This window comes from Arvicanthis niloticus, chromosome 11 (genome assembly GCF_011762505.2).
Source record: "Arvicanthis niloticus isolate mArvNil1 chromosome 11, mArvNil1.pat.X, whole genome shotgun sequence".
Taxonomy (NCBI): Eukaryota; Metazoa; Chordata; class Mammalia; order Rodentia; family Muridae; genus Arvicanthis; species Arvicanthis niloticus.
In genome coordinates this window covers 64,222,268-64,246,984 of record NC_047668.1, presented here as the reverse complement: position 1 = coordinate 64,246,984, position 24,717 = coordinate 64,222,268, and the positions used below count along the sequence as shown (strand labels likewise).

At 38.2% G+C, this 24,717-nt stretch overlaps 1 protein-coding gene across 2 annotated transcripts in view; it reads left to right on the top strand.

Moving 5' to 3' along the window:
* Strn (striatin) overlaps nt 1-24,717 on the top strand; it is a 76,527-nt gene that overhangs the window by 7,634 nt on the left and 44,176 nt on the right. For both annotated transcript variants that reach the window (XM_034513963.2, XM_034513962.2), the window contains exon 2: nt 22,533-22,636. In XM_034513963.2, coding sequence (XP_034369854.1) covers nt 22,533-22,636 — 104 coding nt within the window. The remainder of the gene's footprint in view (nt 1-22,532; nt 22,637-24,717) is intronic.

Genomic DNA, 24,717 nt, shown 5'->3' with positions numbered 1-24,717 from the left:
TTGGGGAAAAAAAGTCATACTCAAAGCACTCCTTTACATTAAGAGATATGCCTGTTTAATCCTAACCTTTCTTTTTCTGTTGCTTTGGTTTTCCTTTGCTATAAGGTCTTGCTCTGTAGCCCAGTCTGCTCCAGCATACCGCCTCCTTCTGCTAAGTGCTGGGTTATGTATGCAGCACACCCACATTTCTCTATTCACAAATCTTTGAATTCTAGTAGCAGGGAAGATCACAGTTTTCCTCCAAAGGAGTTGTCCTTTAGGCAGATTTTAAAACAAGAAATTCTTCACTTTGTGGTCTTTGAGAACTGTCTCAGAGGCCAAATAATCTGGATAGATTTCCCTTTACTACTTCACGCAGCTATGCTGTTTGATTTATGAAATCTGCTAATTTTGTTCAAGTTTCATTTTTGGGCCATTTAAAAGAAAACAAACAAACCTTGCCCTTGATCCTTGGAGATTCTTACCTGGGTTGCCTCTCCAAATGATGACACAGTCTTTAGCCATCATACCTTGGGAATGCAACCGATATGTGGCCCTTAGAACCAGACAGCCCCTCACTTAAGACTCTCAGTTTTTGTGGACTTCTCTTTTATTTATAAACTGTTGGTGATGACACACAAATCAAGCAGGGTAGTTAAAGGGTTTAAGAAATAGAAGTATGGGCCAGTGAGATTGCTTACCTGTAAATTATGCTTCCAAGCCCGCCAGCCACAGTAGGATTGCTGGAGCCACATGGTGTGAAGGGAGAACCAACGGCTGGCTGGCTTCTAGCTTTTAGCTTCTACATTGGAGCATGCTTCTGTGTTTGCTCATGATAAACATGAAGTGTATGATATTGTAGGTGTACATGGACGGTCTAGTCGGTTAGCTCTACTTGATTGAGGTATCTCTGGACAGAATGCATTAGTTTATATTGTCTATTTAGCATGTTTTAGAAGCCTAAAGTTTAAATGACTCAGTTGTCATAGTAGCTGCTGGCCTGTCTTTGCCCTGTATGGTTTGAGGCGATGATGCTAAAGATGGCAGTAGTAGGTGGTGCTAGCTTGTGTGCACTGGGCAGGGCAGGAGGACAGGGCAGTTGAGCAAGAATGTTTTATTTAAGCATTTGTAACTATAGATTTCTAGAGTGTCTTTCCCAACCCTGCATTTCTACTTATTTTCTGTCCTGTTCTTTAGACTAAGAATATTTTGCCCTTTAAGGAAATTTAGAATATAAGTAGTCTCAGGTGGTATAGACTTAGTTTGAACTGAGTCTCAGTCCCTAATCCAGGGCCTGTTTGCTGTACCAAGGACTCCCATTTTATTGATTTCTCTGTGTAGTTGCTTCTGGTGTCAACGAACCTGGTAAATCATAAGATAAATAACATTTGAATGGCTATTAAAATATAAATTCTCATCACTTGAAAAAGTTTTTTTCTTCAACTTGGAGAGTTAATGATACACAAAATAAATTATGTTGTTAGGGTCTCAAAATAAGTCTTAAATAATTTGTGTTTCTCAAAAGTATTTAAGTATGTTATCTAGAGCCTACTCCACTCCATGTGGCTCAGGCTGATCTTAAAACTTTATGTAGTACAGAATGACCTCTGACTTCTGATCCTCCTGCTTCCCCTTTTGCATTGCTAGGATTACTGGCATGTGCCTCCATACCTGCTTATATATGCAGTGTTGGAGATGAAACTAGCAGTTTTATTTTTTGTGTAGAGGATACTGAAATGAAACTTTGATTTTCTTTAAAAATTTTCAAATTTGGAGCCTTTGAATTTGTTCCAAGGCTAGTAGTTTAATTAGATACATTAATTAGATTATATAACTATATGTAGTTTAGTATAGTCTTTATGTGTCTATCAGACATCAAATTTTGTATAATATTTTGCTTATTAGGTTTTTTCTTTGCCAGTTTTATGTGTGTTGCGTGAGAGCAGAGTGATAAATATGTCAACTGTGTATTTGCTCTTATGCAGAAAGTTAAGGTTTGACTGATTACATAACGCTATCTGAACAAAATGATGGACTACTGTATTGATATGTAAAGTATTGATATGCTTAGAAGGACGTTTGCTTGCATAGTAAGCTGAAGGCTTCATGAAAAGGAGCACATGGAGTGGGAAGGGAAGCAGGGGACTAGGTAGGAGCTGAGGGAGGTGACGCCAGGGGAGTGGTGAGGAAGTTTGATGGAGTAGGTATTTTGGGTGTGGCAAATACATTCTTGGCATAAATACAGTGGAGAGATCCTTTCCAAGGAAGGGCCCGAGGGAATGTCTCACTACTGATTACACAGGCTCCATTAGCACTCATCTGTATGTGATAGAAATTGGACCCAATGCAGAGTATCTGCTTTGGAGAAGCAGACCTGACGTCAGATTCCACAAGGTGATACCATTTCTCTTGATGGAAAAGTACAGCACTGGATGAATTGTTCTCAGTTTTTATTGTTTTGCTTATGCTTCCTAAATGAGAAGGTTGGGCAGTGAGCAAAGGAGCTTAAATTATAGGCACAACCCAAACCTGCTCCTAAGGAATGCAGATTCCTATAAGGCTAAGAGGAGGGACAAGGAGGAGCCTGGAGATTTGGGTCAACACAGTTAATGAACTTGAAAGAATAGGGTTAGTCAAGGAAGGCATCTTCCGTCCTGTCCTGTCAGTGAGTCAGATCACTGCTGTGCTTGCTGTCTTGATCACCCTCTATAAGCAGTAAAGATTTGTTTATTGAGTACCGTGTGTCAGGTAAATTGCTTAGTACTTTACACTTACAATTTATTTTAATCTTATAAAATCCTACGTAAAAGGTATTAGTCATTTCCCAATAAACAGGTAAAAAAAAAATTGAGAAAGAGTAAATGTTATGCCATAGCAAAAAGGTTAATGATGGTTCTGGGCACAGGAAGTAGGAGGAAATATTTTGATAATTTTCACTTTCTTTCATACTTCGTGGTCAGTGTATAGAAATCTTCTGCCTTCTAAATTCTTATCATCATCAAGATTCAGTTACTTTCTCTGGAAAACCTGTTTGGCTTCTACACACAAAGACTATTGGGTACTTTGAGAATCGGTATAAACCAGAAGCATTTAATATAGTCCAGATTGGTCGATGATCATGTTGCTAGAAAAGATTTTCAGCATAATATCCTTAGAATTTTAAGTTAAAATATATTTGTATAGTTATTTGCTAATGTAAGACTAGGTTTACTTACCCTTCACTTATTTTAAAGAATACCAGCTAAAGGGGCTAGAAAGGCGGCTCACTGGTTAAGAACACTGGCTACTCTTCTAGAGGACCGTGGGTCGATTCTCAGCACCCACATGGTGGTTTATAAACATCTGTAACTTTAGTCTCAGGAAATCTTCTGGTCTCTAAGGGTACTACATGCATGCATATAGATATATATGCAGGCAAAACACCATACATAAAAATAATAAATAAATGTTTAAAAAAATACCACTTACAGTTCTGTGTTTTCATTCCTGAATAAGCCACAAATTACACAGTTTATGATTTTTGGTTTTGGTTTTCTTTCAGTAAAGCACACTGAATGAAAACGTCTTGGGATTTTTGTGGCCCTTTCCCTGGTGTTAACACAGGTGTTTCTTCCACATCTGTTTTGATAACATTATTTTTAGTGGCTCTTCCTTTCCTGCCTTCCCAGAATCCTCCTATCCATCTATCCACCTCTGCCTTCTTCCTTCTTCCTTTCCCTCCCCCTTCCTAAGTCATCCTGTTAAACGCAATTAGATCATAACATGAACATTTTTGACAGGAAAACCAGTTGACTTTTTTGTTGTTTTGTTTTTTTGAGATAGGGTTTCACTGTAGCCCTTGCTGTTCTGGAACTTGTTCTGTTGACTCAAGAGATGTGCCTGCCTCTTGTCTCTGGAGTCCAGGGATTAAAGGTGTGTACCACCAGGCCCAGCCCAGTTGACTCTTGATAAGTGTATACAATTCTGTGGCAATCAAAGCATATGGAAGAACTATAGAGAATGGCTATTACTGTGACTACATAACATGCTCTGGGCTTTGGACAGTGTTCTACCAAACAAGAAAAAAATACTGGTTAATCTATAAGTTGGTTAACAGAGACTCACGGTGGAACGTCTGTCATACTGTCTCTCTCATATTCTGCATAGTTGTTCCTTCATAGACTTCTGAGTTACAGAGGTTTTTATTTTTGAAGGTCCAGCACAGTGACTGGCACATAGTTGCTCAATAAATTCTCCTCCTTCTTTCTTCTTTTGTTTTTTTGAGACAGCATTTCTCTATGTAGTCCTGGCCATCCTAGAACCCATTCTGTAGACCAAGGTGACCTTGAACTCAGAGATCTACCTGCCTCTGCCTCCAAGTGCAGATTAAAGGTGTGAGCCACCACTGCCCAGCCCTAATAAATTATTAATTGGATGAATCTCATATTAGGTTATAGTAGTATTGAATATGTATCAACACGAACATGTGTACATGTTTATTTTGGGTCCCATCAAATTTTTATTCTTAATACCAGATCATATGTCTCAGACATCTGTGATATTTATGTTTTCCGTGACTGTACTAAATGTACAGCATACACACTGTTATTAGGCAAATACTTTATTCCTTTTGCTCCTAAGTAGTTCTACCATGTGACTTCCGCCAGAAAGAGCCATTTGAAGCAAGGCCCGTCTGCATTCTTGTCATGCAGAGACATTTTGCCAGGGTTCATTTCAGGAATGCCACTGGCTTCATAACTGCTGCTGGATGCTACTGCAGTAAATGGCTGCAAATGGGTGATTTTGTTTGTGATAGTTGTGAATAAGGATTGTTTTCCACAACCCCCTCTTACATGTTGAACTCTGACCATCAGGAAATGCCTTTGGCATCATGTCCTAAAAATCTTTATGATCCACAGAGTCCTGTAACATTTTACTCTTCTCCTTTTTTTTTTTTTTAAAGTCCACACCCTCAAATTTCCCATGTTTCTTATTCTTTCTAAATAGTTAGCTGCATATTTTGTTTCTCTGTGGTCTGATTTTAAATAGAAGTACCCAAGGCTAGAGAGGAGTTTCTGTCTTGTAGGACTGAGGATGTTGATAAAGGAAGGTTCACTTTTGTAAAATCATCCTGGGCTATGTAGTAAGATCAACTCAGAAGGAAAAGTTAAAAACCAAATAGCTCTCACACTCTCTAGAAAACAAACATCTAGGTATCATTATTTTATGTGTACTTTTAAATTTTTTAAATTTTTGTTTGTATATTGCTTACTAATATATTGCAGTGTTTAATCTTCTTTTGGACTCTGAGCCTTTAGATAAATACTAGAAATTTGTCAGTTGTCCTAAAGTTGGAATGAAACTTTTAGGTCTGAGCCTGCTTTTTTTTTTTTTTTTTTTATTAGAAATGTGCAGGCCAGCCAAGTCAGTGAGACTAAATAAAGCACACCGGACTAAGGAAAAACCCAGGTTGCCGAAGCCTCACAGAGAATGTGCCATCGGGCCAGGCTTTTGTGTGTGCTGTGTAGTCTAGTTACAGGGAATGCTTGAGACATCCTTTCCTGACTCCGGGATAACATAGTGAGACCCCTCTTCCAAAAAGGAAAAATGTGGCACTGTAGAATTTTTAAAGTTCAAAAATGTTTTGTACTTTTTCTTCCTGGCCTCTTAGGTTATGTTATCTTAACTTTCCCATTTAAAAACCAGTGAACTGGCAACAACAATGGAAACCCCTTTCTCAGCTCTGCTGTTGGTTGTCAGTACCGCCTTTGGTCCATTTCTGCTTGTTTGTCTAAATTTCTCCCAACAGACCATAATTTATCATCTTCAGGTATTTTTCTAGTGTTCTCTTGTATCATTTTTTTTTTCACTTCCTTTGTTCTTTCAGGTTACTGTTTCTCAGTCTCTTGTGACTTTGTTTACATTTCTCTATGAAGCTTGCTGAACACACATCCTTCCCCCCCATACACTGGTTTAAGAGTTGCTACTGTAGTGGATTCCTTTTCTTAGAATATCTTTTACATCATTGCATCTCTAGCTTTGCCGATACTTTTCTTCAGTTGAAACCTGACATGCCCAGCTTTTGCAAATGTTGGAGATGACCTATTACTTGATTTGATCAGCTATTTTAAAATCATTTTTCCAAAGCTAGCTGACACTCATTCTCTTACCCAGCCCCTTAATCTTGGTTCAGTTCATTCAATCTTTGGCTTTCTTGTACTCTTTCAGTCATGCATTGGCATGTGAATGCTTTGTATTTCTTAGAACATTTTCAGTTATTTTGTTCCCAATACTCCTGTCCTTAGCAATTCATGTCCTGTGATTAAAGCAAGGGTCTTCCTAAGTTTTTGTTTTTAGCTTCTCTGGTGGACAGGATCTATACTTTCCTGCCTCCTAAGCAGCAAAATACGAATTAAAAATTGATTGCTTCAAATATTCTTTTTCATTTTTTCCCTAGTATACATTTTAAATCTCTCATATAATAAGTCTGTTAACATTTCCTACTTATTAGAGTACTATTTTTAAACTGGAGTACTGTGATCCTTTTACATATAAGCCATATCCACTTTAAGTACTTGTTTTGTTTTTTGCCCCTTAATATGCTACCTTACCCTGTTTAATTGCTTCTTCTAATCTGTTCAATTGATTTAGGTATCTATTGAGCATCTGCTGATAATACATGCAGGATGTAGACTTGGGATGTAGCAGTTAAGAGCAGGGACCATTCTCGTCCCCTTTAGGCTTTAGCAGTTTCCTTTGTACCTCAAAAAATTACCTCCAGTACTTATCATAGTATGTGTAATGGTGATGTTATTAATACAATGTGTTCATATATTGAAATAGCACAATAGCCCACAAATATATACAGTTTAAAAAGTGGGAATTGGCTAGGTGTAGAGGTGCACACCTGTCTTTAATCCCAGCAGAGGCAGGCCGAGGCAGGCAGATCTTTTCAAGTTTGTGCTCAGCCTGGGCTACATAGTGAATTCTAGGCCAACCAGGACTACAGAGTGGGAGCCTATTTTTAAAAAGTGGGGGTTGGGGATGAGGGCAGAGATTACATAATAATATAAAAATAGTGGTATTAAAATTAATTGTTTGGGGAGATTAGAGAGGCACCTCTGCTCCTAAAATACACACTGCCTGGAGAATGCAATCATTATATTGGAGGATGAAGAAGTCTTTAGGCAAATGGCTGTTTTTGTCATCTTTGATGCAATAAAAATTAAAATATTAGTCAAACTAATACTATATAAGTTCAGTTGTATTTCACTAATCTTGTAAAGGACAGGAACAGAATACAAAGAAACAGAAATTGTAAAAAAAAACTGACTGATTGTCCTGGAGTCAGTTCTTACCCAGCTCCCGTCCTCCTGCCATCCTCATGTGACAGACAGTATGGACTGAGCACCTTACAGGCTCTTTCTAGTGGACAGAACGCAAGATGCTCAGGAAAGTTGAACTCTCTGTTGTGGTCGCTTGTGTTTTAGCTGAATAACTCGGACTGATAACATTTTACTTCTGTGTATACTTCTGTGTATCAGGCTTGCTAGGCAGCCAGTCTAGCTGAATCAGCAAGCTCCAGGTTCAGTGAGAGACCTTGGCTCAAAAAATACAGTGGAAAGTTATTGAGGAAAAGACTGAGCATAAACCTGGCTTTCCCACTTGTGTGCATGAACATCAGGTTGTAAACTGAATTGGTTACATCATTGGCCTCAAGATTCAGGGCCACTTTACCTGAACTTGAGTTTTCCAAGTTTTTATAATTGCCCTGCTTTTACAACATACTTAGAATAGGGAAGCTCTTACAAAATACCAGTACTTTATGCTGATCTTTTGTTATTGCTGTTATTTTTGGAGGATGACCTTCTATTGGAGGAATATTGTTGGGTTTCATGGACTCAATTTATATCCTGCCACTTTGCTTAATCTGTGTATGATTATCAGAATTTTCCTGTTTCCTTGGGTATGTTACATACATAATCATTCAATGTATAAAACTTTTTTTTTTCACGTTTTCTCTTGAATAATACATGTATATAGTTGCATAAATGTTTCTCTTCCTATATTAATGAAAGTGATAATAGCTGTCTGGATTAAGTATTTTCCTCAAGTGTTGTTCTGTGTTTTAAAGTAGGTGGTGCTAGTCCATATCTGAAAGGCATAATCTTGGTTGCTACAATTCTGAATGTTGGAATATGGAAAGATCAAAATTTCTAAAATTTAAAAAACTCTAAAAATGACAATCCAAAGAAGTTAAGGTTCTTAATGTTGTAGTTCTGGAAGTTGAAGTCATGAAAACCACAATTCCTAAAGGAAATGAAAGGTTACATAAGAAGGGTAGAGAGCTGGGAGTGTAGCTCAGAAGTAGAAAGCTTGTCTCACACTGTGAGACCCTACATTTGATCTAACATTACGTTTAGAAAGAGCTGTGAATGGCTCAGCTGGTAAAGTGCTGCCACCCAGCTTGAGGACCTGAGTTTCCTGGAGGCCCACGTGCTGAAAGAGAGAACTGGTTCTCACAGGTTGTCTTCTGACCTCCACAAGCACACCCACATTTAAAGAAAAGAAACAAGGGAAGAAACCATCCTAGTCTGGGGAAGGGATTAATACTTTCATGTTGTATGCTTGGATACCTGAATCATTCAGGTGTAATATATGTATCTATGCAGAGATTCTATTGTATGTTGATCCTGGTTGTGTGTGGTAGAGTTGGGTCTTATGGCTTTGATTCCCCCAGTAGCTACATTGACTTATATCCCTACCTGCAGGAGTGTGAGTGTTCTCCAGTTTCTCCCTAGCACACTTTTGTTTTCTTGATGCTGGTTAGTTGTTCAGATTGGAGAGCGATGGAACATCAGTAGAGTCTTGGTTTTCCGATCCCTTAGGGTGGTGAACATTTTTGTTTGTTTGTTGGCCATTTGTGCTTCCTTAGAGAAGTGTGTGTCTGACTTGTTTGCCCATTTATTAATCAGATTTTTATTACTTTTGGTATTTGAATTCTTGAATTTTCTCTCTATCCTACATAACAATCATCTGTCAGATCCCAGCTGGCACAGATTTTCACTCTCGTGTCCTTTGTTTCACAGCCCATTTGTGGTTCCTGTTAGCTTTTCTTTGTTAAGTGTTTTCAGAACCTCCTCTGCCTGTGTGTTGAGTGTTTCCTTGTGATTGCTCCAGCAGCCTTGGAGCTTCAGGTTTTACATAGACCCTTTAATCCATTCTGAATTGATTTTTGCACAGGAGGAAAGGGATCTAGTTCCACTAGTTTACATTTCGTTTTGCAGCGTGATTTGTTGAACGAACAGGTTTGACTTTGAGCATGACTTGTTGAACACAAATCACCTACCTTCACTCCTCTCTTCTCTTTTCTTTCCAAGCTGTTGGAGGTGGAATTGTTTTCCTTTCTTCTTTTACAATATGATTGTCATTGCTATGATAAAAATACCTACTCATGTTCATGTTTTGTTTTATATCCAGCTAGTAACTGAAGGTATCATCACATCACATTTTTTTTTTTTAATCAAAAGACTTAGATTGTCCAGTGTGATATTGCAGATGACTGTAAAGCCTTATCAGAGTGTATGGAACTACTTATTTATTTGCTTGGCTATTAGTCTGTTTCCATGTGAATACAGTTAATCTACTCATAACTCCTATGCTTTCCTATCATTTCTCCACCTTATATTTACAAAAAATGTATTGCTAAATGTATTAAGTAACATAACATGTGAAATATTCTGATGTTTTATGTATTTCTCAAATAAACCCCCATATAAAAAGATAAACATTTTTTAAAATAATTTAAACTTTTCCAAGAATCATATTTTTGGGCTGAGTATTGTGGCAAATGCCTTTAATCCCAACACTCAGGAGGCAGAGGCAGGAATATCTGTCTGAGTTTGAGGTTGGCCTGTTTTACACAGCCAGTTCCAGGCCATCCAAGGCTACATAGTGAGAACTTGTCTCAAAAAAAAAAAATTATAATTTTGAAATTTGTACCATTTGGCAATTCTTAACATTTGGAATTATGGCATATAGATTGTGTCTATTCAAGATTATAGCTCAAATTTTAGGACATGAACAGATGAGTTACCACCAAGATGTTCTAGAACCATTGTTATACATTGTGTAGATTAATTTTTTTTTTTTTTTTTTTTTTTTTTGGGTTTTTTGAGACAGAGACAGGGTTTCTCTGTGGAACTCTGTAGACCAGGCTGGCCTCAAACTCAGAAATCTGCCTGCTTCTGCCTCCCAAGTGCTAGGATTAAAGGTGTGAGCCACCACTGGCCGGCTGATTAATTTTAAAAATAGTATTGTGAGTTTGGGGATATTAGCTCTGTTTTACTAATAAAAGTGGGAGTTTAGCAAGCTTAAATAATTTGCCACCACTAAGTAGCAGGGCTAGATTTGAGAGGATGTGCTGGTATGGTGAATGTTTACTATCCGTCTGGGTGGGCAGCCTTGTGTCAGTACGAGGATTAAGATGATCATAAGGCAGTTAGTTACGTGACACATACTTTGGAAAAGTCACTATGGAAAAGCTGGAAGTGAATTCTGTGTTAGTGGTTTTTCTTTTATTCAGGAAAATACAGTGTTTTCAGATGTTTATTGTAAGAGCAAATACAGTTCCCGTCTTCCAGTCCTCCAGCAGCCCAGGGCTGAGGAGAGAGCTCAGCAGGTAGAGGCGTCCGTCCGAGCCAGATCAGACCCAGCTTCTCCATGTTGTCTTTAAGTCCACAGGTTAAACAGAGGCACACACATACTTAAATGCAGGCACACATATAAATGAAAAAATTTAATAAAGAGTCACCAGAGATTGATAGTCTAATTAGCATGCTAAAACAGGAATAACGGAGGCAGGTAATTTGGCGCATGCCTCTAACTCTGGCACTTGGGAGGTAGAGGCAAGGGGATCTGGAATTTCAAGCTCATCCTTGCCTACATAGTGAGTTTGAAGGCAGTTAGGGCTTCAGGAGACTTTGAAATTTTACAACAGGAGAAAACAGACTGAGGGCTGATATTATCTAGGAAAATAAATGCAAATGGAAAACATCAGATACAGGGTAAGGTTCAGGCCAGACCATCTGGCTACACCTGAATATCTTTTAGAAAGTTTCTCACAGTCTGCTTTTCTCAGTTACTGCTCTTCATTAAGCACATGTCCTTAGTCTTCTAACATTTACTATAGTAATATGTTCCTGTGAGTGATAACCTTGTTTTTCTTCCTTTAGAAAACTAGAATTCTTTTTAAAAATTTACCTTTTTAAAGATTTACGTTTGTTACTTTTAATTATGTGTAGGTGTGTGTGTCTGCCTGTGGGTTTGTGCCTGTGGGACAGGAGCCAGTGCAGTCCAGAGGCATCATATGCCCTGGAGTGACACATGATTGTGAGCCGTATGATGTGCGAACTGAGACCTGAACTCCTGTCCTTTGGAAGAACAGCAAGTGCTCTTAACCACTGAGCCAGCTCTCAGCACTTAGGAAGTTAATCTTTTAAAAGAAAGTACTGTTCACAGCTTACTTTGTAGACTTGTTAAAATAACTCATTTATTCTCTTCGTTCGTATACCAACCTGTCAACTGATTATTGACCTAGCCTTTTTCTTTCCCTCCCCACTCCTGTCCTTCCCCCTCCCACTCTTCCCGCCCCCATTCACTTCCTCTCCCTTACCTTATGTCACTCATTTTTCTTATTGAAACATTTGCTGGCAATAAAATTATATTTAAAAGTACATCTTTTATTCCTCATGCTGACTGTCAGGAGGGGATATTTTCTAACTAGCCTGCTTGTTCCTTTTCTCAGCTCTGTCTTCAGGATGTATACTTAATTAGCTTTCAAGTAAATACTATGATTTCTGTTTAGCAAAGCCTGCCTCCTTTTCCTTTCCTTCTACTTTCTGTTTTCTTTTTAAAGCAGGTCTTGCTGTCGAGCATTGATCAACCTTGTACTGTTGTGTCAGCCAGCTGGGCTTGAACTCATGGTAATTCTCCTGCCTCAGCCTCCATATGGTAGAATTACAAGCATACATCACCATTCCTGACTCTCTTTTCTTCTTAACTGACTTTTTTCTCTCCCCAATTTGTTCTGAATCTTGCTGTCTTGTATTTTGGTATATTGGCCTGGAAAACTCTATCTTAAATTGTGTTCTAAACCTACTTAAGAACATTGATGATGCTGGGCAGTGGTGGCGCACGCCTTTAATCCCAGCACCTGGGAGGCAGAGGCAGGCGGATTTCTGAGTTTGAGGACAGCCTGGTCTACAGGGTGAGTTCCAGGACAGCCAGGGCTACACAGAGAAGAGAAACCCTGTCTTGAAAAACCAAAAAAAAAAAAAAAAAAAAAAAAAAAAAAAAAAGATGATGATTTCTGATGGAGAATTTTTAAATGTTGCCTAAAAATTTGCTTAAAAGATAAAAGATATTATGTTTCATAAAGAACTAGTTGTATATTAATGTACAGAAAACTGTTTTGTTTTCAAGTAGGAAATAGTGTATTTTGTGTTTCAAAGGAGACAGTAGTGTGAACTGGGTCATCTCAGAGTGGAATACTTTGAAATAAAAGGGAGTTATGGAGGGGAGAGACAAAGGTGAAGGCACAGGTGTGGGGAGTCTGTGAAGACAGACTTCACCTAGTCTACAAACAGATATCATAATCACAGACGGTGAATGTTTTAAATAGTAAGCTCAGGCTCTGGAGAATGTCGCCTGAGGTATAGCCCAGGGCAGTAATTGTATTGGCTTAAAACGTTTAGAATTCTTGGAGCTTGCTAATGATAAGCAATACCAACTGTTGCAGAGGCTTTGTTAGTAAGCAAACTTCTTACAACTTAGTTCTCCAGCAATGGAGCAGTGTTCCTCCTTCTCCGCATCCTGGAGGGCCAGCATGTGCTCTCACCTGAGTTTTTGATCTTAGCCATTCTGATTGGTGTAAGGTGGGATCTCAGGGCTGGTTTTTGATTTGCATTTCCCTGATGATTTAGGACTTTGAACATTTCTTAAGTGCTTCTCGGCCACTTGAGATTCTTCTGTTGTGAATCTCTGCAGGTATGTATAAAACTGGCCCAGAAATATTTCTGTGTGGAAAATTTTCATAGGCTCATTAGTTTCTCAAAAGGAAAAGCTTATTGTAGAATAAATATCATATTAAAAATTCACTTTTGAGTAGAATGTGTGTTTCCAGAGGTAAGTGGGCATCCTGCTGTATTTTATTTGTATTTTCTTTTATAATCACTGTTTCTGTCAGTATCTGTTTCTGATTCTCTATGCATGAATTATGCACTACTTTTATATATTTATGTGTAAAATATATATGCCTATATATTTAATACAAGATTTGCTTCTTCTATGGCCAAGTTACCAGACTCACCCTGACCTCCTGTCGCTCCACATTTACTGATGGAGGGGATTGCAAGCCGTTCAGTTGCATTATGCCAGTGATTGTGGTGGACATCAAGTAGGGCTCAGTCAGTATTGCTAAACGAGGGGCAGAGACCCTAACCCCATTAGGAATGCATTGTGAATAGGATTTTTTTTTTTTTTTTTTTTTTTTTTTTTTTGAGAAAGGCCCTTGACATGGGGGCCAGATGTGTTTTGAACTCCATTACTATGTAGCCCAGGCTGGCCTCAAATTCAGGATCCCTCTGCCTCAGCCTCTTGAATGGTGTGATTAGAGGCATGTGTTACGATGCCATCAAGAACATTTTAGTTTTTCTTTTCTATATTCTCCTTTACAACAGTTTAAGCTGGTGGCCAGTAGATATTTCTAAACATGTGATAGAACGTATCACCAGGTTTGATCTCTTTATCAGGAGACTGCTATTATTACAGTCATAAGTAAGAGATTTGGAAGAGGTTTAGAAAGCTAGTCTTTGTGGGTCTGTTTGCAAATTTTGAGGGAGAAAAAAGCTGGGCTCTGAGACAGATCTACCCCTTGCTCTACAGTGCTCTGTTTATTTGGTTTTTAACTATGTCACTGTGTAAGTTAGAGCTGCTCCAAATTCAGCCTCAGGTCTGCACTAGTATGGCCTTGCAGCACATGGTAGAAGTGCAGGTTCCTAGGCCCCACTTTAGTGCCCTCAGTCAGAAACAGCTGTCACTTTAACATATGCTCCAGACAGCAGTAGGTTGTGACTGCCTTTAAGGATGGGCTGGCAGCCATGTTGTTCTCAAGAGAACTGCCTAGTGACCTAGCATAGGGATACCCAGACCTCTCCAGGGAGCAGGTATAGTTATAAGGCCTTCTGTTGAGCATACACAGATTGAGACCAACTTTCATTATCTTTACTTCTTAGTATAAATAAACCATAGTGCTGACTTTTAAGTTCTCCTGTTGTTTGCATTTAGATTAAAAGTTGAAAAACCTCCAATTAGTCATGCTTTCTAATGCCTTGTTTTAGATTTTTATGAAAATGAATGGTCTTCATGTCCTACAACAACTGACCAAAAAAAAAAAAAAAAAAAAAAAAAAGAAAAAGAAAAACTGTTGGAAAGTGGTTTTCAAGACAGGGTTTCTCTGTGTAGCCCTAGCTGACCTGGAACTCACTCTATAGACAAAGCTGACTTCGAACTCAGAGATTCTCCCACCTCTGCCTCCAAAATGCTGAGATTAAAGGTGTGCAATACCATGCTTGGCTTCAATTTTGAATTCTAACCTTTTAAAGTTTAGAATGCTGAACAGTTTATAATAGTCTTAAAGTATGGGGTACATTTTATATACTTTAAGTCAGAAGTCTAAGACTATCGATGCTTTTAGTGCTGCAGAGCTTTCTAAAAAAGGTTGTTCACATGTAATTATGATAGTGGGGAAGTTTTCCTATGAATGTAAACAGCTGAGTGCATCACCTCAGAGACTACTGGAGGTTGGCGAGTTCATTTGCTCTTTAAGGCCTCTCCTTTCAGAGGAGCTCCACTGCCAGGGCACATAGGCAGTGTTTTCCAGGCATCTCTTGGGCTGCTGCCTTTTGTCCTCTCGCACTGCAGAAACTGTCTCTGTGGTGTGTGTGTGCGCGCCTCCGAGTGTTGTCAGTGGAGGTGTGTTCATTTTCTCTTTTCATCACCTTAGTTCATTTGTGAGGACGCTGCTCCCTGGGATGCACACCACTTATGTCGTGGTGCACCTTTTTATTTCTCTCTTAAAAATGAGTTTTGACTGTAACATCCAAAAACAGTCAACAAATAGGTGGCTTGGGAACTAGATTTGGTAGATGAGTGTGTTTGGCTGTAATAGCTTTTCATTAAAACACTTTAAAAAGCATAATGGCATGCTTAGGGGACAGCCTTTAAGAGGTATAGAAGGAATTTAAGGGTAATTTAAACTCTTGGTCTTCTGTATCTCAATCATCCTATACTTGGAGAAACATTTATAGTTATTACGTACTTGAATTATTCTAGAGAGGTGTAGTGATGACTTTACCCTTTTTTCTTTTTAAAAAAGTAGAATGTCTGCAATCTCCTCCTCTTGTTCCCCCTTTCCTTTCCTCTGTCTTGTATATAGTTCTCTGCCAATGTATTTACAACTGTCCGTGCCAGTAGCCACTTAGTGTTCCCTGATAGATGTTTTCTTTCTCCCCCACTTACCCCTTCTTTTCCTTCCCAGCCCTCTCTTCCTTCTGTGTCCCACTCTGCCCTTTTTCAGTCAAATAATCCAACTCAGACAAAAGTATAGTGTGAAACATTGGCAGTCTCCTTATCTGTAATTTATATTAAAAAAAACTTTACTTGTAATTTTATATTTTAGAGAAAACTAGTTGTATACCAGTTGTGACTTAGGCTTGTGCTTCTTATAAAAGGAAGTAGTTTCCATGAGTAGCAACACATGGTTTAAGGCTGTTTTCCAGAGGGAGATGACAGGATTGACATTACTCCCACAGGACCATCCCTCTTCTCAGAAGCATTGTTTCAGACACTTATTTCTTCAGGTCTACTAATACTTTCTAACCTGATGGAAAATGCCTTGTACATACAGTCTTGCCTGTTTTTTAATTTACCATTTTATACTTGAAATAGTAAATTATTATACTTGAAAGATACCACTCTAAAATGGCTGGTTTAAATAATTTGCAGACTAATAGATGTCACCCATTAGAAGGGGAAGCCGATTCATACCACCGCATCCTGGAAAGAAATGCCTATTTTCCATCATTTATTATTACTGTTGTTGTTATTGCTAGTTTGAGTCAGGACCTTGTTATTTCCCTAGGCTGATCTTGAATTTGTATAATCTAGGCTACTGGTGGATTAGAGACTAAGTCACAAGAAAGAGAAAGAACAATGGGATTTTACAGTAATTAACTAATTGGTGTGTATTTACTTGAGATAGTGTCTTGTTATGGGTGGATTAGAGGCTAAGTCACAAGAAAGAGAAAGAACAATGGGATTTTACAGTAATTAACTAATTGGTGTGTATTTACTTGAGATAGTGTCTTGTTATGGGTGGATTAGAGGCTAAGTCACAAGAAAGAGAAAGAACAATGGGATTTTACAGTAATTAACTAATTGGTGTGTATTTACTTGAGATAGTGTCTTGTTATGTAGCTCAGGCTAGGCTCCAACTTTGAATCCTCCTTCCTTAGCCTCCTTCGTGCAGGGATGGCAGACATGTGCCACTGTGCCTAGCTTACATTACGTGGTGGTTTGAATATGCTTGGCCCGTGGGAAATGTACTATTAGGAGGTGTGGCCTTGTTGGAGGAAGTGCATCACTGTGGGTGGGCTTTGAGGTCCCACGCTCAAGCTCTACCCAGTGTGGAATGGACCCTCCTCCTGGCTCCTGGCTCTGCAGAAGACAGTCTCCTCCAGACTGCCTTTGGATCAAGATACAGAACTCTCGGTTCCTTCTCTAGTATTATATCTGACTGCATACTGTCATGCTTCCCACCATGATGGTGGTGGACTGAATCTCTCAAACTGTAAGCCAGCTCCAATTAAATATTGTCCTTTGTAAGAGTTGTCATGGTGTCTCTTCACAGCAATGAAACTCTAAAACATGGTACTTTGACATTTTTTTCTTTTTTTTTTTTTTAAATATTATTTATTTAACGGATATGAGAGTACACTGCAGTCGTCTTCAGACATACCAGAAGATGGCATCAGATCCCATTGCAGATGGTTGTAAGCCATCATGTGGTTGCTGGGAATTGAACTCAGGACCTCTGGAAGAGCAGTCAGTGCTCTTAACCGCTGAGCCATCTCTCCAGCTCTGACAATTTTCATACTTAAGTTAGTTTTGAACATTGTTTTACTATATTTGAGTCTTTTAGATTTCCTTCTGTCTACATGTTCTCTATTTTTTATTGAGTTCTTGCTGTTGTTCTGTGATTTGTAGGTATTCTGCGTGTATTAAGAAAAAAAAAACTCTTGTCATTTGTGCTATTCATAGTTTTGTTTTGATATTTTTCAGGAAGCATCTTATTTTTCAAAATAGTTCTTCAGCAGCTTTCAAATTACTGTTTAAAAAATTTAGGGGACAGACTGTTTAAAAAAATTAGAGGACATTCATTAGTCTTTTATGGCCTCAGGATATACCTTAGGAACAACAGCCAGTGTTACCCACTGGTGTCCACACATGTACAAATGCTCACTAGCACGTGTGCATATACATAAATATAAATGAAGACAGACGCAGTGTCGTTTCCTGTAGCCCTAGGGACTGCGCCTGGCATGTGCTCTGCCATACCTTTGGACCACTTGTCAGTTTTAGATAATCTGTGTTTGAGGTGGTTTTTTTTAGGTTGTCTTGTACCATAGGTGTGACTTTTGAAGTGACTGTAGAACTATAATGTGTTTTAAATATTTAGAGCTTTTGGGAAGGAGAGTGGCTCAGCAATTAAGAACACTTACTGGTTTTTGCAGAGGACGTGGGTTTGAGTCCCAGCACTCACACAATGACTGAGCTGTCTGTAACTCCAGTTACAGGGATCTAGTGTCCTCTCCTGGCTTCCACAGGCGCCAGGCGTGCATGTGGTGCACGTACATACACGCAGGCAAACATCCATGCACACAAAATTAAACAGCCATAAAAATTTAAAACATTTTAGAGCTTTTAAGTAATTTTGCTTGCTTGCTTTTTATTTCTTTGTGAACTTTCAAATTCCTATGTCTGGCACTTTAAATTTTTCATTAAATTTTCTGGTAGCTTGCAAAATATTTAAATATTAATTTAGGAAGAAATAAAGTCTTGTAATATTGAGTTTATTTAAGATCATGAAATTTTTTTTTATAAGTTCATATCATTTTTTTGCTACTCCTTAGAGTATTTATAATTAAAAAAAAAAAAAACAAAAACAACACAAATGGTTTTAATGTCTATTTTCTTGGAGTTTTATAGTATTCAGCCATATTGTTTGCAAATAATTTGCAAATATTTTCTCTTTCTATTTTTACATTTTTTTCTCAGTATCTCTAAGCACATTGCTTAATGATAATGTTAAAATGGATATTTTTGTTTTGCTTCTTAGTTTCAATACTCTTAGATTTCTCGGTATATGTTGTTGGCTTTTGGATTGAGATGGAATCTTTTATTTTCAAGGTTTGTATTTGGTATCAAATTTTCTTTAAAAAAGCCAACAAGAAAAATCTTAAGCTGAAAGAAAAGTTGAGAGGACCATTTAGAGAACTTGTTTTTCCCTGAACTATAGTTAGTTGCCAGCTAACCTGATAGTCTGTTGGCTCCAACTGAATACCTTGGTGTTTGTTTCATACAAACAGTTTGACACTCAATATCAGCATCAGAAAGTTAACACTGATATATTAGTACTTTTCAGGCTCCATTCTTGTTTTATCATCTGTCTCACTAATGTCTCTGCATAATCCACTACAGTTCAAAATCATGCCTTGTATTTGGTTTCTGGTCTCTTTAGTTCTTCACCTGAAACATTGTTTCTGTGGTTTTGAATTAACACTTTTGAAGATCACAAGAAAATTGATGTGAAAGAACTCTCATGTTAAGTTTCCTCAATGTCTCCTTCATCCTTTATAAAAATGTCTCATAACTGAATTATAAAAGTAACTTTTATTCACCTGGCATAATTGTCATCTTGGAGGCTTACTGCTGAATAAGTTCACCCTTTCTAGTTCTTTCTGAACTAGAATTTCCTCCATGCTGACTGATTCAGTCTGGTCTCTCTTGACTTCTCATTGAATATCTATCTCTGCTTGGCCTCAGACTAACTCTGGCAGTCTGTTCTACTCTTCTGGCTTCTCATTCTCTGGCTGTAACTGCACAGATTGAATGGAGCTGATGGATTATGCTCAACTCCACTGCACTGCACTCAATGCACTGACTCCACACTGCCCTCTCTCCCTCTGCTGCTCTTAAATAGCTTCTCTTCCTCTGCTGTTCTTGTGAGAGTTGGGTGTATTTTATCTCTGACTCATTCTGTCAGATGTTTTCCCAAACTCATCACTTTGTCTGCCCCTCAACTAGACATCACTTTCAAACTGGACTGCTTCCTTCTACAAACTAATTTTACCTTAAAGGTATCTACTAAGGGTGTGTCTGTTTTACAGCCAGAGGCATTAAAGGTGTGTGGTGTGTCTGCATTCCAGCCAGGTCACCCAGATCTAGGTCTTTGGATGTGATCCTTTGCCAGAGCAGCCATGCTGATGGATTAAAATTCCTTTATGTTGTTCCCCTTTCTGGTGTTTTGTTTTGTTTTTTGTTTTTTGTTTTTTTTGTTTTTTTGTTTTTTTTTTTGGTTTGGTTTGGTTTTTTGGTTTTTTTGGTTTTTCAAGACAGTTTCTCTGTGTAGCCCTGGCTGTCTTGGAATTCACCCTGTAGACCAGGCTGGCCTCGAACTCAGAAATCCGCCTGCCTCTGCCTCCCAAGTGCTGGGATTAACCCCTTTCTGTTTAAGCTAATAATCATGCACAGTTTAACTATTACAATAGAAACAATCATTAATCCCATCAATGTAACAGTCCAAATGTCCTTAAGAAGATCTGCTAATGCCATGATCCTTGTCCTGTAAGTGTGCTCCTGATCAGCTGTCCTTTAGCAAGTGTCAGCAAATTTCAGCATCAAGGTTTTCAGTCTGCCAGTCTGATGACAGCTAGTTTGTTGAGCTGTCCTATGCAGGGGAAATCAGCTTTCTACATCTTCTGATTTGCTGTCTGTCTGTATCCGTCCTTGAGTTGTGCCTTTCATGTGAGAGCTTTTCTTACTAGGATTGGATCTTTATCAATTTTAATGGAACCCATAGTCTTTCATCACCTGTGGAAATGTTGACAAAACCTTCCCCAATTTAGCACATTCTCTGACTTCCATTCTGATGTTAAAATATTTTTACACAAGTTGATATAATTGAGTGGTTTGTCTACTCAAAACTTTCAGCAGCTCTTGTTCTTGCCTCGGTTACGTTAAAAATTTAAAGTTAATAAAGCACTATTCAGTCTATTTATGAATTGATAGAACAGAGAAACAAGTTGTAGGAAGACAGTCAAGTTGCCAGTGAGTTGGACTCAGTTGCAGTATAGACCATGTTATAGGTTAAACTGTACAACCATCCAGGATCAGTGACATGTCAGAAATTCAGAGATAGCCAGAGAATATAGAAGATGAAGTTTGTAGTTTATGGTGTTATCACTTTGTTTGGTCACACTGATTAGGTTCGTTGTTTTTAACACTAATTTTAAAAGCGTATGTATCTCTCTCAACGCAACTGGTTTTTCATGAGATGGTTCAGGCTGACACTTTTTTGCAATGAGCTTTCATTTTTTTTGCTTGAAGTGCATGCACCATTATTCTACTTATGTCATTTTATAATATATATGTTCTCTATACACACACACATATACACACACAAACATATATATTCATTTAAAGCATTTTAGGATCTTTGAGTAGTGAACTGATCCTATGGACATTCAGTGCCTTTTCCTCTGTTTATCTAAATGTGAAGGCCTGTATCTATATACAGTTGAATTGTTATCAGCCTTTTAATTATTTTAATGAGGAAAATATCTTTTTAATTGAAATAAAAAATTTAAGAGATTTTTGAAATAAAAACAAACATATCATATTATTTATAATTTAAGGTTATGAGAAGACTGGCAAATTGGATTTTATATTCATTATGATACTTAAATAAGTAGAATTGAGTCTTATTTAAATTAAATGGAACTAAGTTTATTTCTTCACTAAACCATATTTGCACAATCCTCAGAGTTCTTCAGGGATGTTTTAAAGTCATTCTTTCTTTTTTAAATGGAAAGCAGTGCACATATGCAGATAACGTTGTTGGCTATCTCTGTGGGTTGGCATGGCAGAAATGGATGAGAGGAGCATGGGCAAATAGTAAATCGGTGGCTAGCTTAGACACGTCTGGATAGAGCTCCTTCCTGCCTGTATAGAGATTTCAAACTGCTTGAATAAGCTGACATTCTAACACTTGCCGTCGTTCTTTAAGGACAGATGTTATTTCTACCCTCAGTAGCCTAGCTCCTGAAAAGCTGTTCTTTCCGGTCCCTTTTCTACTGAAGCTGAAGTTGCTTGTTGTTTGTCTCATGATGAAATGCACATTCAAGATGCTGAGGATCTGCCATCTGATTCTCTCTTCCATTTTCTATTCATTTCCTTAAAGGAGATGAGAGAAGAGAGCTATTTATTGTTTGTAGGGTATCTAGGATTAAGTTAAGGTCTCTCGTAAAATTTAGATATATCAGGAAACTTTTAAAACTTCATCCATATATGCAGTGCATCTTGGTCATATCTATCTCCCATGCCCTACCTTCAGCTTCCCCATCCCATCCTTCTCTGCTTCCCCAGCATGTCTCCTGTCTTCCTTCCTTCCTTCCTTTCTTTCTTTTTTTTTTTTTTTTTTTTTTTTGGTTTTTCGAGACAGGGTTTCTCTGTGTAGCCCTGGCTGTCCTGGAACTCACTCTGTAGACCAGGCTGGCCTCGAACTCAGAAATCCGCCTGCCTCTGCCTCCCAAGTGCTGGGATTATAGGCGTGAGCCACCACTGCCCAGCTCCTGTCTTCCTTTCAACTTCATGGTTTTTTGTTTTTGTTTTTGTTTTTAATACCCTACAGAGTTCAGTTAGTGCTGCTGCTCAGGTCTATTCATCCACTGAAGCCCAGGTGACCTGCCAGTGCACGCCCGTGTCCTCCTCACCAGCCATTAGTTACCTTTGTGTTCTTGAAGGGTGGGCATGGAGCCCTCCTCCCTTCCGTGCTGAGTGTTCAGCTTTCTTGATCTTGATTATAAAACTTTTCATTTGGAAGAATTTATAAGAATTTTGGTCATATTTTACTTTCCTGTCTTCATTGTTTATGAAAATGAGACCTCTTCCAAGGTGTAAAATACCTAATACATTGCACAAACTGCTTGTCCACTCTGTACCCTGTTTATGTTTTCTGGGTTCTTAGGGAAGATGGGCACCACACACTGTTACGCCCTCTTCTGAAGTAGACTGCGCTTAGGTCTCCTGTGGATATATTTTCAAATCAACACTTTGCCCCATTAGTTTGCATTGTGACAGATTTGAAAAGGAATTGTATTGATTGTCTGCTATTCTAAAATTCTTTTAAAAATGTAGTTGTTCTGAACTGAGTTTTGCCTTTCTTTCCTTTTCAGGCTCAGATTGCTTTCCTTCAGGGGGAGAGGAAAGGTCAAGAAAACTTGAAGAAAGATCTTGTGAGGAGGATCAAAATGCTGGAATATGCTCTGAAGCAGGAAAGGTAATTCACTAAAATCCCATGTCCTGCCATTGTTATTCTTACGTTCCTAAACTAAATTCATATTGTAATACCAAGTGCTCTTGAACCCAGAGCATCGAATGGACATCCTCATATGATTGCAATGTTAATCTTATATGAAGAACAGTCACTTAGTTCAGTAAGGCAGGTGACATGATATAGAACATTCTACACACTTTTCTTCACACTCTGTTTCTTCCTCAATTTAGACTGTCGTCCATTCCTCTCTGTCCCACCTTCCACTTTTTACTATTTATTTATTTAGGTTTGTGTGTTTTGAGGCTGGGGTTTTGTTACAGCCTAGGCTTTTGCCTAGGCTTTTACCCCAGACTTACTCTTCATGACCTCAGCTCCAACTCTTCATCAGCTGTTTCTTAATTCCCAAGTGCTAGGCTCATGAGTGACCCTGCTCAGCTGTTGGTTTTTTTTTTTTTTTTCTTTTAATATAGTTCTTGTTTGTTAGTTTATTTTTCTTTCCATGGTTTTGAGGATCGAACCTAGGGTCATGTGCATGCTGTACAAGTATTCTCCCATTGAGATATATGTCTAGTACTCAACCATTTATTTATACAGTAATATTCTATTTTAATTTGTAAAGAAAATTTTATAATTTCTCCCCTTTTAATAATGCAATATTCAGTTTGATATAGTTTTTCTAAAAATTACTCTAATAGTGTCTCTTCCTAAACTGTTTTTTGGCTTTTGTTTTGTTGTATTTTATTTTTGTGTTCCTTTGTGAGATGTCTGTATCTCTATTTTGGTAGTGTTTCATTTGGTTTATAAGTAAAGGCAAACAGGTCACATGCGAAAGTTTTGAAAATTATCATGTGGATTAAGTTTCTTCAATGGCTAGTTTTTGGGTTTGTTAGCAGTCTGAAGTGGTTCATTATTTTTAGTAATCTCAACATTTGATAACCTGATATTAGAATGCTCTGTTTTGTTAATTTTTTGCCTTACTTTTTGATAGTCACCTGCATTTCTTTTGTTTTTGAGGTTGGCAAATGGACTGTTTATAAAACCACCATAACATAACATAACATAAAATAATTTTAAATGTTGAGGAATTGATATGCAAGAGATTTCTCTTGTTGATGAAAAATAAATGGATTTTTCCCACACCTTAAGAAGTTGGGAGAAAGCTACGTTAGGGAGATGGAAAGAAAAAAAAAAGCTTAAAATTAGATAATATGCAAGTGCTTAAGATCCCAGACTATCTTCACTGCAGGCTTCCCCAGAGGTGGGGAGTTACAGACAGTAACAGAAGACATATTGTGAGTAGCTATTGTGTATGCCTTACCCTACTTTCTGTTGCTGTGACAACCTACCAAAACTAACTTGATGAGGGAAGGTTTTATTTCATGTTAGAACTCCCAGGTCATAACCCATCACTGAAGTACAGTAGGGCAAGATGACATTGTAGGAGCTGAAGCAGAGACCGTGGAGGAATTCTGCTTACTGGCGTGTTCCATTTGTTTGGGTTTTTTTTTGTCTTCATTTTTAGAAATTTATTTATTTTTATGTTTATGGTTATTCTTCCTGCATACGTGTTTGTGTATCACATGTATGCCTAGTACCTGGAGAGGCCAGTAGAGGGTTTTGGGTTCCCTGGAACTGGAGTTATGAGTTTCAGTTGTGAGTTTCCATGTAGGTGCTGGGAATTGAACCCAGGACCTCTGGAAGAGCAGTGAGTACTCTTTTTTTTTTTTTTTTTTTTGGTTTTTTGAGACAGGGTTTCTCTGTGTAGCCCTGGCTGTTCTAGAACTCACTCTGTAGACCAGGCTAGCCTCGAACTCAGAAATCCGCCTGCCTCTGCCTCCCAAGTGCTGGGATTATAGGCGTGCGCCACCACCGCCCGGCGAGCAAGGACCTCTTATCTAACCAAGTACTAACCAACTTACATAGTAACTATATCTATATCTTATAACTATATCTATATACTAACTAGTTCAAGCAAGTATTATTGTTAATGAAACTTCATGCTGGTATAATTCTGTTACTTGTTCAGGTGACCTGATGGTGATCTTTATAGTGGGCCATCTCTACTTCCAGTGTCGGATCGTACT